This window comes from Mytilus californianus, unplaced genomic scaffold (genome assembly GCF_021869535.1).
Source record: "Mytilus californianus isolate M0D057914Y unplaced genomic scaffold, xbMytCali1.0.p SCAF_9, whole genome shotgun sequence".
Taxonomy (NCBI): Eukaryota; Metazoa; Mollusca; class Bivalvia; order Mytilida; family Mytilidae; genus Mytilus; species Mytilus californianus.
In genome coordinates, this window is record NW_026262745.1 from 56,667,624 (window position 1) to 56,680,925 (window position 13,302).

Genomic DNA, 13,302 nt, shown 5'->3' on the forward strand with positions numbered 1-13,302 from the left:
TCATTTTATAAATGTGGTACATGTGTAACAGTAAATTTAGTCCGGTAGTAAAATTTGTCCCCCTTTTCCCAATAGGTAATAAAGTCCATGACTATGATTGTTCTAGGAATGTTAGTCCCAGGATAAATTTCCACAGGAAAATAAGTCAATAGCTAGTTAAATATGTCTGTCACTATTTTTCCTAATAGTAAAAGACATGGACGTTTTTAGTCTGGGACATAAATTTTATTCAAAAGATTAATGCACAACTGTTAAACAAATTATTAAAACATAACAAATACAATTTCCATTGTTTACATGTAAATGATTTCTGTCCTTACAAATCTTCCTAGTAAAATAAAGGATTTGGACGTTTTTACCTTAGAATTTTAATGACATGGACATGAAATCCTAGGAAAATTAGTCTGGGGACATAAATTACTGAAACGGACTAAAAATACTAGTATAAATTTTGTAACCATGGTCTTTTTGTACGAGTAATATAAATTATGTCCGCCCAGACACCTTTTACCAGCACTAATTTATCTCTTACACATGTGTAAAAAATATTACAAATGGAGTTGTCGACATACAGTTACTATGACCCGAAGTACCTGACCTTTATTGAAGTACACTTGATACTCATGATGATATATTAAACTGTTTCCTTATGTTCGTCCAATGATTCACAAGTTGTATCTTTTTTTATTTCCTTGAGTTTTGTATTCAATTTATATTTTTTTACAAAACATGCAAAAGTATGGAATGGATAGTACTTAAAAGCATTTTTATTATCATGATCACTACTGTACAAGTTAGAGGTTTTCCAGCTGGAGTTTGTTCAGAATACCAAAGGTATGTCATTGGTCTTAGTACAGGAAATTGATTTTGGGACGATGATTTTTTTTTACTTTAGTATCTTCGTAATATTATACCTTAATATCCTTTCATGAGAATTGTAAGTAAAGCAATTCGTATACACTTTTTGCTCCTCAATGTAATGTAATCGTATGCCGTAATATTTTGATTCATTTTCTTCTTAAATAAAACACAAAAAAGGTCATTTTTTCTCACTGCAACAGTTGCATGATATGCCTGGCAATAGGAAAATAAGTTGAGGCCACTTTTTATATCCTTTAAATTCGAAAATCAAGATAATTATGCTATAAATCTTTCAATTAAATCTTTCACATATTCACGACACATTAATCTTTTGGAATTTTGTCTTACACAGACATAATATTTTGATAGAAGATGTCTCGGAAATAAAAAGTGTCGCTCATATTTACTTTTGAAATGGAACATTGTTTGTTAAAACATATGTATCAAAGGTCCCGAAATGACAAATGTAAAACAATTCAAGCCAGAAAACTAACGGACTGATTTATATACAAAACAATGAATGGAAAATGAATATGGTACATAGCCACAACCGACAACCACTGAATCGTGTTACCAACAATAAATTATTCCCGAAAACAATATTAATTACATAACCATATCATGCTAACCAACTTAAATACATGTGATCATTCAGAAAAAAAATACATGTACCTTACGGGATATGAAGAAGTTTCTTCCCATTTGTATAACCCATCCAATTTCAGGGAACAAGTTCAATTATTATATTGATTGATTGCTTGCGGTCTTCGCCTTTTCGCAGCAAAAATAGTATGAATGAAAAAATAATAATAATAATGATAATAATAGTGCTTACACTCAATATCGCATCGTAATATTTGGCAGTCGGACCGTAATTTAACAGAAAAAAATCTAAAACTCATATTGTCAACTGCATGTAGTGTGGTCTTGTTAAACTGGGATTAACAGATCAGAAGGGTATGTAAGATTTCCAAAAGGTTATGAGAGTGAACTATGCCGAAAGGTACGTCTTCACAAGAGTCCGACAAAGTTGATCTAAAAGTATAAGATTCAAGAACAGTAGGGAATGAATTAAATATACAAAGATGGTAAACACCAAACTCCTGATTTAGATTTAAAAAGAGACGGCCACTAACGAAAATCCAGATTTGGGACAGTTACATTAACGTGACTAAGTTTAGCCCAGGATAGTCCACGCAGAATCGAGTCGTCGAATCCGACTTCCAGATCTACATATATGTACGATCGAGGCCGATATATTATGGGGAGTTACTAGATTTTTTATGATGCCGTTTTGCAATATTTTGTCAATTTCGGCTGCTGTTACCTCGAGGTGCCTGGTAAAATTTAGTTTATCCGACACGTTATTAATTTTAAAAAATCAGACTTGCCGGCCAATAGCTTACTAGACGAAACTGGTTATGTTGTTATTTCTATGGTGGTTGTGCTTTTTCTTATTGGAAAGAAAATAGAAAATGTCAATAACAAAATGAAAAAAATGATGTCTTATTGATAACTTACATTACCGAAAAGGTTAAGAATACGACGGTTTGAATAGTCATTTTTTATTATGCAGACATACATTTGTTTACATCATTTTACTATTTTAATTGGACTTTTGAAAATTTAGTCGTAGTGCCTACATCAGTTGATCTTTGCTTTTTGTATATTTGGTCTTATATACGTCTAAATTAGTAATTAAATAATCGACATAAGATTTGGTATAATTGTATTTCTAATTTTCGAAAAATAAAAAAAGTTTTCAATTTAGATTTTTTTTAATGTATACATAGGGTTTCATAATTCTATAAAAAGTTCAGGTTACAAACATCCTCTGACCAAAGTTCCTATGATGTAAAGTCTAATATGTTGCTTTTATCTCAGTTTGTTTGTTCAGGATTTATGATACATGTATCAATCCGTGGACTTTTTTTTTTGGCATAGGGAGGGGCTTTTTATACGTTGCAATCTTTTTCTAAAATCGTGTTACTTGTTTTATAATTAAACATAATTGAATTAATTAAGAGCATTCTTAATTCAGGACAAGACAAGGTAGGAACAGGACAGTGTTGCATTGTTGTCGTCATTATTACGAAATGGATGGAGTCTGTGTTGGTAAGTTTAATGCATTTGAGAAAAAAAAATAAATAAACGTCTGAAAAATTACAAAAAATATAACAACTAGTATGTATTATTTATACTCTCTTATGCTAATTTTGTGTATAGTTCAGATCATTGCCCTATGAGAACATAATTTTGTTTACGCTTTATGCATATTTGTTTTTCAAAATTCAAGATTTTAATGCGTTAAAAATATAAACTTGATCGATATGTTGTAATCCAGCACATTTTCTTTTTATATCTTTATGCCGATTTGAATGAATATGATTATCATGCACTAACTGAACATATATCATCTCCACATTTTTAGAAAATCACACTTATCAGAGGGGGTGCTGTAAGATTCCGTCGAAATGAAGGAAAAGAAAATAGCAAAACGCTATACTAAAAACCAAGTTTAAGAAATCGCAACCCAACAAAAAGCGGAGTATTCATTCAATATTATTTCCGTTTTGAAGGATTTTGTTCACCTCTTCATAGACTTATCCGAAAAAAGTATCCAAATCAAAACAAACTGATAACGCCAAGGCAAAAATAAAAGACCAAAAAGACAAACATGAGGTTCGTGTTGCTCAGTCTTTAGTTTTTTATCTTGTGTTTTACAAGATAAAAAACTAAAGACTGAGCAACACGAACCTCATCACAAAAACGGGAGTGATCTCAGGTGCTCCGGAAGGGTAAGCAGATCCTATCCACATATCAAAACAAATGGTTCTTACTAAATTAGGAAATGAAACGAAAAAGAAACAAATTCAATCAATAGTACCAAGTAAATATGACAGTATTTGCCACGTTAAAAAAAAGATGATGCGTTAAACATGTGAATTATTCTTTCAGAATGTCCGATTGGCTACACTTCGAAGGGCAAAACGTGTGAACAATGCGTATATGGGAAATATGGAAAAAAATGCGCAGAAACATGCAGATGTTTCAGAACGAAAAGGTAACAAAATAATAAATTGTTATATTCAAAACTGCTATAAATGACACATTATATGAAGCGAAAACTCATCTCGTCTCGTCATTTACAGTTTGTCTAGTCCCGTGGGTTACCTTAATATACAAGTTTGACTGTAAATTATAAGATGAAATTATATAAACATAAGTATATTGCAACAAATTTTAGGAATTAAATTACAGTATAAAAAAAGTTGAGATTTTGAAAATATCTGTAAATCAACAAAAACATGCAATTGTTAAGTTGTTCATCTTTGAAGAAGTTTGCCCACTCTTTCATTTGACATACAGTACCAGTAGTTGATTTATACTTCAACAAAAAATAGTTTTATTCGAATCGAAAAAATTTTGTCCGTTCATACCATTTCAATGACGATAATACCTCTGTTCTAATTTTTGATTGCTGATTTTTCAGGATCAAGGAACCTGATGTTCAGTGGTTGTCGTTTGTTGATGTGGTTCATAAGTGTTTCTCGTTTCTCGTTTTTTATATAGATAAGAGCGTTGGTTTTCCTGTTTGAATGGTTTTACATTAGTCATTTTTGGGGCCCTTTATAGCTTGCTGTTCAGTGTGAGCTAAGGCTCCGTGTTGAAGGCCGTACTTTGAACTATAATGGTTTACTTTTATAAATTGTGACTTGGATGGAGGGTTGTCTCATTGGCGCTCATACCACATAGTAGTGTAAAACCATTCAAACGGGAAAATCAATGGTTTAATCTATATAAAAAAACGAGCAACGAGAAACACTTATGAACCACATCAACAAACGACAACTACTGAACATCAGATTCCTGACTTAGGACAGGTTCAAACAATTGCGGCGGATTTAAACGTTTTAATAGTACCAAACTTTCACCCTTATCTGAAACAATAGTGTAACATCACAACATAGAAAAACACACAATAAAATATCAATTGAAATGGCTTAACTCAATCAAAAGACATATTAGCACCAGTGGACATACACTGAACAAATAAATTTGATCTATGATACAACATGTACAATGTAAATACAAAATAAATAAACTAAGGGAAGAATAATTAAAGTAACATGGTATACCGCTGTGAAATGTTAAACAATTTAAGAAAAACAATATGCTTGAACAAAAATATTAGCCATTTGCAATTACTTTAAACACAGATAAATGAAAATAATTTTGTTGTAAGGTATACGTGTACAGTTCAAATAGAGAAAAGAAATATTTTTACAAAATAAATAATTTTGATGTTCATAGTATGAAGAAGTGAAAATTTATAGTAATACCAAACACTTATCAAAGCTGGTATATACACCAGATATAACCCTGAATAACATTAAATAACAAAAAAGCATTACAATTAGTATCAACAGGTCAAATAAACAAGAAAGTACGATTTGAGAGATACTCGCAGTTACTGACAGCTAGTTAAAAGCCAAAAACAATTAATAATAAAAAATCATGCATCAGAGACTAAAATCAACTAAAACACATCCCAGGGATTTAGTCATTTAACGTCATGGACAGTCAAAGAAGACATGACTTGTGCAATGCCAAAATAAATGTATTGGCAGTAGGATAGTTGAGAGTTAACCTCTTTATAGATCAAAATGAACGTGGGTGTGTCTTTATACATCCCGTTTGAAAAGAATACAAATTTAGTTATGTTTTAATTTGCTGATGACAAAATCGATATTAGTGCCAATGTAAACTATATTCAAAGATCTAATTACAACATTGGTAAGATAACCTTTACTAATAAGTGTGTTTAAAGGTTCGATGAGTTTACACGGATCACATAGTGATTTCCGCGCTTTAGGTACAATATTACCGTAAAATTTAGGATGTGAAATACCGTTTTTAATCAGTTTTCTACAGGTACAGCCAAATTTACTAATCAAATCTGTGTATCTAAGAAAGAATTTAGTAAAAGTTTTACGTAATTTATGGTAACGAAATCCCTGACTTAATAATTTACCAGTGATGCATGGATTACGTTCATTAAAATCTATGACATCACTACACACACGGGCATAACGAACGAGTTGGGATATATAAACACCGTATGATGGAGCCAAAGGAACATCGCTGTCTAAAAAAGGAAAATTAACAATAGGGAATGAAAAGTCGTCCCTTTTGTCGTAAATTTTAGTATGGAGTTTTCCTTTAGAGATTGAAATGTCCAAATCTAGAAAAGGACTACTGCTGTTTATGTTAGATTTAGTTAAAGTAAGTTCTTTTGGGTAAATTTCGGTAGTATATTTAGAGAACTCTGGATTATTTAACGAAAAAATATCATCTAGATAACGGAAGGTGATAATGACGTGTCTTTACTGAGTTTGGTCGTACACTGAGATTCATAGCAATACAGGAATAAATCTGCTATTAAAGGGGCGCAGTTAGTGCCCATAGGAATACCTACTACTTGTCGATACACTTATCACCGAAACGTACATATATGTTGTCCAGGAGAAAATTTAAAGCGTCAATCATATCTTCACATTTCCAGTAAGTGTATCTAGCATACTTTCCTTTTTCGTTACAGAAAAAGGCTTTAAACGAGTTACATCAAATAAATTTGTAATGAGATTTTTCAAACGACCATTTAATTAAATATGAAAACTTTTTCTTGATATGTCTGATTATATTGGCCTCGGATGCCTCCATAATGTACTCTATATTTTATAGTTTTTCTAATTCACCAACTCAATTTTTAACTGGAGGGGAGGAATCAGTCACAAAGGAACAAGGCTTAGTGTAATTCGGGACACAGATAACTTATAACGGCCAATGAGTTCGTGATATCGACTATACAACTTACAACGAGATTACTTAATCACGGTGACCTCACTCGAAGGAAAACACACCCGGTTCGAGTACACAGTTCGGCCGTGTCCAAAAAGACTTCGTAATTGCTCTCTTATAACGTATAACTTGAGATATATAAACTCCATACATAGGTGCTACTGCAATATTGCTAGACAGGAACGGATGATGATTCCAAACGACTCCAATCTATTAAGGAAGTACCGCAACATTTATAAGGATACCATGGAACGGAGCATTTCATAGCAACTTAAAATAGTCGTGTGACCTTGTCGTTTAAACATACAAGGTTTCTAGTCCTTCCTATATAAATTACGTGCAGCAAGTGCGAAGAAGATTTTTTGAGAAACACAACCTCAACAGTGTCCACAAGTGTTAACAGATGCGTTACGGACGGACGGATAGTCCAGTTACAATAGCCCCACTTTGTAGCAAAGGGGAAATAAAATGTGGGCTATAAAAAGGTTTCAAACTAGACATTATAAAAATAGGGAGATGTGGTATGGTTGCCAATGAGACAACTATCCACCAAAGTTCAAATGAAGTGGATGTAAGCAATTATAGGCAACCGTACGGCCTTCAACAATGAGAAAAACCCCAACCGTCCTCCTTACTTGGCACAGTGGTGTAACAGCACAACATAAGAACAAACTATAAAGATATTGACAGGCAGCGAAGTCTATCATGAGGTTGACTCGTACATCTAAATATTTATAATCAAATAATTGTAGACAAAAAGTATATTATACTTTTTTTTACTTGGAGGTTTATAGAATAAATTTGAAATGAATTTATCAATACATGTAATACGTATAATATAAGAGACAGGGTACACCAGGAAAATCCCATAGTCATTTGCTTAATATCCGTTTCCGTTAAATAGATTTGGACCTTAATGGTTATGCTCATGATGCAATATCTGAATTTTGTTAATCTTTAGTAGACTCCTCCATTTCAAATAAAAAATTGTAGGTGTCATCATTCGGTGTCGAGAGTTATGTAAAAGGTATATTGCTACATGGTACGTATGGTCGACTTCTGTTGCACAAATATTTCATAATGGTTTGCAAAATAGTGATAGCAATCGTAAATACTTCCCAAAGACGACTGCAATATATCAAATTAAGAATCTTTCATTCAAAAATTGTTTTCATCAAAAATCCTGAAGCAAGGAAATCTCGCTTTATTTTATATCTAACTTCATTTTACGTCTACCTTCATTTATATTTCAAAACCAAAATTTAGACATCCAAAAGGTATCCGAACAAATTGCTACTGTGCGGGTGGAAACCATATGATAATTATTTCCTCGACATGAGTTTCTAAAACCACTTTATCATGAAAATGTAGGCTCATGACCAAAAAAAAAAACATCGAATGCAAAAAATATCAACATGATCAAGCATTAAACCAAAGGGATCTAAAAGAACAGCCAGCTCCTACCAAGACGATATGTGCCTGAGGGATTTTGAACCATAGTTTAAGTAACATTAGATAATATATGAACAAAGATAACGATTTTATTGCTTCCATTGCATTTGAAAGTGAGAGTGATAATTTCAACACGGACGAAATGAAGCACAAGAACAAACAAATTGTAAAATAGCTTAGGTTATGCACGTCTGTTTACATAAAACAGCTTATAAATATGTGTTAAGAAGTTTACGTTAAGAGGAGAAGCTGTTTATGGGATGAAAAAACCGCGTTTTTTGTTCCTGTACATCGATTCAAGTCTTCTGCTTGTACTAATTTATTTGTTGTTATATGATTTAACAATTTTTTGCGATTTAGAAAATCTGATAATCAAAATATTAAGTTTGATTTGTGTTTTTTTATTTGTCACTGTGTTCTTTTTTTGACAGTTAATGTGTACATGTGTGTTTATTATTTGTTTTCTCGGTTTTGTTATGTTTCCGTTATAGACTAAACTATAATTAAGACCTGTTGATATGAAACGTTTAGTTTCTTGTGTCCTTGTCTTGCTGCCTGAAATTGTTGTATAATGAACACACATGTGAGATATAACGTGTCTACGTATAATGTGTTATGTTTGCTTATAAATAATTGCAAGTAAGGGAGATTTGTTGAATTGGTATGTTTTCATACACAGGTGTGACCATGTGAATGGATGCATTCCAGGATATGCTGCAAATGGTAGTACTACACGTAAGTGTTCGTTGAAAAGCGTATTGCATGACTATAGTTTTATGAGTGTAAATAACGTATACCGTACAACCTACCTTTATCCTTTTTTTTTCGAGACATGACAAATACGATCATGCACGCTGTTGTCATATACCACATGGATGATTTTTTGCATTTACCTTTTTATTGGTTTATTTCTTGAATGAAATAGGCTGGGTTTTTTTTATATGATGAATATTATCGTTACAAATCAATATATAGTTATTGATAAAAGAAATTTACCGTTCAATACCGTTTATTTCTGGTTTTAAACGAAAAATATCTATCATAGTATTTGTTTTAGTTCCGCAATCTTCTATGAGGTATTAATATGCCAATTTAATTGATATACCGGTAAATATACCTCAGAACAATAATCAATGGATAGTTTTCATGTTTAAATAGAAGCAGTTATTTTGGCGAATAATATTTTACGACATACCCTTTGATGACATTGATACATCACGGGCTGTCTGTGAAAACCACGGTAAATAATGTATCGTAGTAAATTTCCATAGGCAATTTTATAAAATGGTAACAGTCAGATTAAAAAGAAGAAAATGTTACATTGAATCGCTATCACTTTTTATGTAGACTACAATGTAAATATAGATTCTACCACTGCATCGAGTGTGATACGATATTTATCCACTCCAGACAGTTAAATTTTCAAATTTAAAACGCAAGGCTTGCCGAGCGTTTTAAATATTTAAAATTTAACTGTCGAGAGTGGATAAATATCGTATTACACGAGATTTGGTGGTGGGATCTGTTTGTCTAATGATTTTCAAACAATATGCAGGCAAACTTCTTCCTTCTTTTTGAATGATCTGCAAAAAGATGTGTTCTTTCTATGTGACGTAATCAGGCATGGTCGCCTTTTTTCATGCCGTCACAATAGGAAATTCAGAGGAAAGCAAGAAAATTCTACGTCATAATCGGATTTTAACCAATGAAGAACTGAGATCAAACGAACCACACGTTGATTAAATTTTTTTTATACAATGGATGCAGAAAGGGATAAATTGACGAAGAATTAGAGAAAATAGAATTCAGATCAAGTCATTCATTAGGAGAAATAAAATTAAATACAACCCGACCTCCAGTAAGTAGCGGTGATCGTATTTGTCGGGTTTTGAATAAATCATACAGATCGGTTGTACGGCGTGTGAAAATGATATATAGACAGAGGCTTAATTGGAATTAGAATTTTCAAAGTAATTTTGTACACATTAGTAAATTATACTAAAAAAAACCCACAAATTAAAATTAAGTATTAGATCACATCTGACGATGTTCTATTTAGACAGCCACATGAATATGTGGCGAGCTTCAACTTATTATTGTAGAGATCTCAATCCCCTCTTTTAAACTCAATCACAGGATTGAAAAAGGTATTCGTACAATATATAACAAATCAATACAGGAGGAAAAACGAAATAGGAAAATAAAGGTACAAAAGATAGCAAAAGAAAACAAATACACACATTTTAAACCATATTATGCCATGTCAAAGAATTTCGCAGTTTCTAAAAGCAAGCTGAAAGTACACAACCTGTTAATTTTTTTAATAATTACTTAATTTGATTAAGAATTTCAAACAGGTATGTGATAGTGCATTTTGGAGAAAGACCTTGTTCAATACCCAGTACAATTTGTGCAGCATTTAAAACAAAACATTCAGTATTGCTTTAGACAATAAGTTAGCCTTAAGTTAACCTATTCTTTTCTACATAATTACTGGTATCAGAAAATTAAAAGTGACCGAAAAACTAATATGATTACATGTATAACCTGTATATATGTACATACGTCTATTAAGCAAATGCGAGATATTTGAAGTATTACTACATTAGAACTGTATGAGTTATGAGTTCATGTAATACAACATATTTAATAACATAATGCATCAAAATTAAACTACATTTATAATGATTTAGACACAGCGACGATTTCAAATGCTGGCGGTCAGACTGCAGGTAAGCTGCTACATTTGTTTAAATTTATCGCACCGCGGGTAAATAAGTGAAATTGTGATTGGTTTAACGCCGTCACGTGATTTTACTAACCCCCTTTATGGATCTGTATGGGGTAAGTAACAAATCATATAACTTATATCGTGATTTGATTCACGATTGTTTAAGCAAACGAACCTTAAATTAGTCTCATAGAAATGCACTTTCTATCGGTAAACACTTTTTGCACGCAAAAAAAAGAGATATCGTATGATATAAGGCCTACATGTATGTCTTGCTACTTACGTCGTGTTTATGAATGCAGATTTCCTCAAGTTTCAAAGAAAGATACATCGTTTATCTGTTACATGTATACAGCTAAATAGTTAGTTAAATTGTGGGTTCCTTACTTTTAGCCTTTTAAATTAAAGTCTAACAGAGAGTCATTTTCTATCGGTAAAAATTAGTCTTTTATGATAAGAAGCAGGCAGCAATGGTTCGTACTAAACTGTGCAAAAAACGAGACAAAATCACATGTCAGGGATTCAAAGTAAAAATGTCCTAAATGAAGCATAGGCCAACGGCAACGAGAAATTGTAAAACTGATTCGCAGCATTGATTGTATCAATAAAAACAGACAGACAGATACATGTACATTGTGTATATAGGCATTTTTTTATATGAACAGTCGACTATATAATAACATTACATCCGTATCGAATGCGTGTAACCTCTATGAATTTTACCAAATTATGAAATAAAAAGTACAAACAAACTGATATATAGGCAGTTGTTTTTTGTTTGTTTATTATTGTAAATTGTAATTAAATATCTATGAATTTCACAACATTATAAATAAAAAGAAAACAAAATATATATGTTTATGATTTCCAGGAAATGGTAGCAGTAATGTTGTTATCTTCATGGCCTGTGTTGCAGTTGGGGGCATTTTAATTGTCATATGTGGTACTATACTCGTGAAGAACAGAGAAGCAGTTTGTAGACGAAAACCGACCAGCATTGCCATGGAAAATGCAATTAGGAAGAGAAAGAGACAAACATTAAGCTTTGAAGAAGAAAATGTGAAAGAGAAAAAAGAAAGCATGTTTGCTGATATAAATGAGAAATACATGATTAATTTCGACGGGGAGTAATTAAGAACGTTGCCAGATATATTTTGTCAATTACAAGACACCTTCTAATGCGTCTGTGTGTAGGTTATGGGGTTAGATTTTAATTTGCTTCTAATATTTATTTTATTAATTGATTGAATGAATAAAATTTTAACATTATCCAATATAGATAATAATCTAATAAAAATCTTAACACACTATTAAATTAGAACTGTATAAAATTAGATTTCCATCGAAAGCAAGATGGTTTTCATATTTGCTTTTTTATGATGTGACACAAAATCCATACATAACCTTGGTTCAAGTTAGTTCTAATGACTACCGCGCTGTCCTTAAATCTTTTTTTCTTTAAATCATCAACAAAATCTAGCATCGATGAAAAGGGAACGTCATGTTATATATCACGCCTTTTACGAGTTAACGTATCTAATTCATGAAAAGCGTAGCTTTGAGTGGATTAAATATGTCAATAAGTACGGCGTGGCTATATATGATTTGTAACATTAATGGGCGATGAAACATGTTAGGAGTTAAACTTAACACTGTACTTTTCATGAATTAAATATGTCAATCAAATAGTGGCGCTTTCTATGACAAAATGTCTCTAATTTTCAGAAAATGAACTCATGGATTAGACTTTTTAGATTTGATTTGATTTAATGATAGATGTACATGTACATGAATTGTTGTCGTGATACTTTCATCATAGGTTGAAGACCAGAGAGCGATTTATGCGTTAATGAAGTGGCCCCCCTCCCCGGGCGAAAATTCTTGAGGGGAAAGATGCAAAATATTGTTAGATGTAAACCATGCTGCCTGCTTTCAAAACGAATAGGACGTGTAGTTTTAGAAGAGTCAAACGAAGGAGAATTTTTATAACTTATTGTGAAGATATTGTGCCTTTCCCAACACCATGAAAATGAACGATTAATAGATGGGCTGTTGACTGCGTAAGATCCAGAGATAAATATTTTAAGCATGCTCAATTCACGGAGATATACCTTTAAAAAGTGGAGGAAATGAAACGACTAAAAATCCAGTGACAATTTTTTGGAATATTCATTTTGACACGATGAAAACAAGTATCCACCAATATAGCAATATCGCCTCTTTTTATAGACCACGGTATTCCTTTTTGTAGCTTTCCACTGGCATTTATTTGTTTCAAGTATAGGAAACCATTTTTAATTAAGGGTTAGATTTACAAGTTTGCCTAGCTTTTGGTGTAACCCCCTGCCCCCCTCTTTTTTTCCATATATTGTTTTCATTTACTGTTGTGTATGCAT

The 13,302-nt window shown here is 32.1% G+C and overlaps 1 protein-coding gene across 1 annotated transcript; it reads left to right on the forward strand.

Moving 5' to 3' along the window:
• The first annotated feature begins 702 nt into the window (after positions 1-702).
• LOC127714506 (uncharacterized) lies at positions 703-12,175 on the forward strand. Its single transcript, XM_052220584.1, has 6 exons — positions 703-834; positions 2,903-2,976; positions 3,820-3,925; positions 8,855-8,910; positions 10,869-10,907; positions 11,778-12,175. Exons 1-6 carry the CDS (start codon positions 740-742, stop codon positions 12,035-12,037), a joined length of 630 nt encoding a protein of 209 aa, XP_052076544.1. The 5' UTR covers positions 703-739; the 3' UTR covers positions 12,038-12,175.
• The last annotated feature ends 1,127 nt before the right edge of the window (positions 12,176-13,302 follow it).

Bases quoted from the DNA above. Each gene is read 5' to 3' on its own strand.
- LOC127714506 (XM_052220584.1), top strand. From the start codon at position 740: ATGGAATGGATAGTACTTAAAAGCATTTTTATTATCATGATCACTACT. The intron at 2,977-3,819 runs GTAAGTTTAATG...TTATTCTTTCAG, and splicing joins AATGGATGGAGTCTGTGTTG to AATGTCCGATTGGCTACACT. The intron at 3,926-8,854 runs GTAACAAAATAA...TTTCATACACAG, and splicing joins AGATGTTTCAGAACGAAAAG to GTGTGACCATGTGAATGGAT.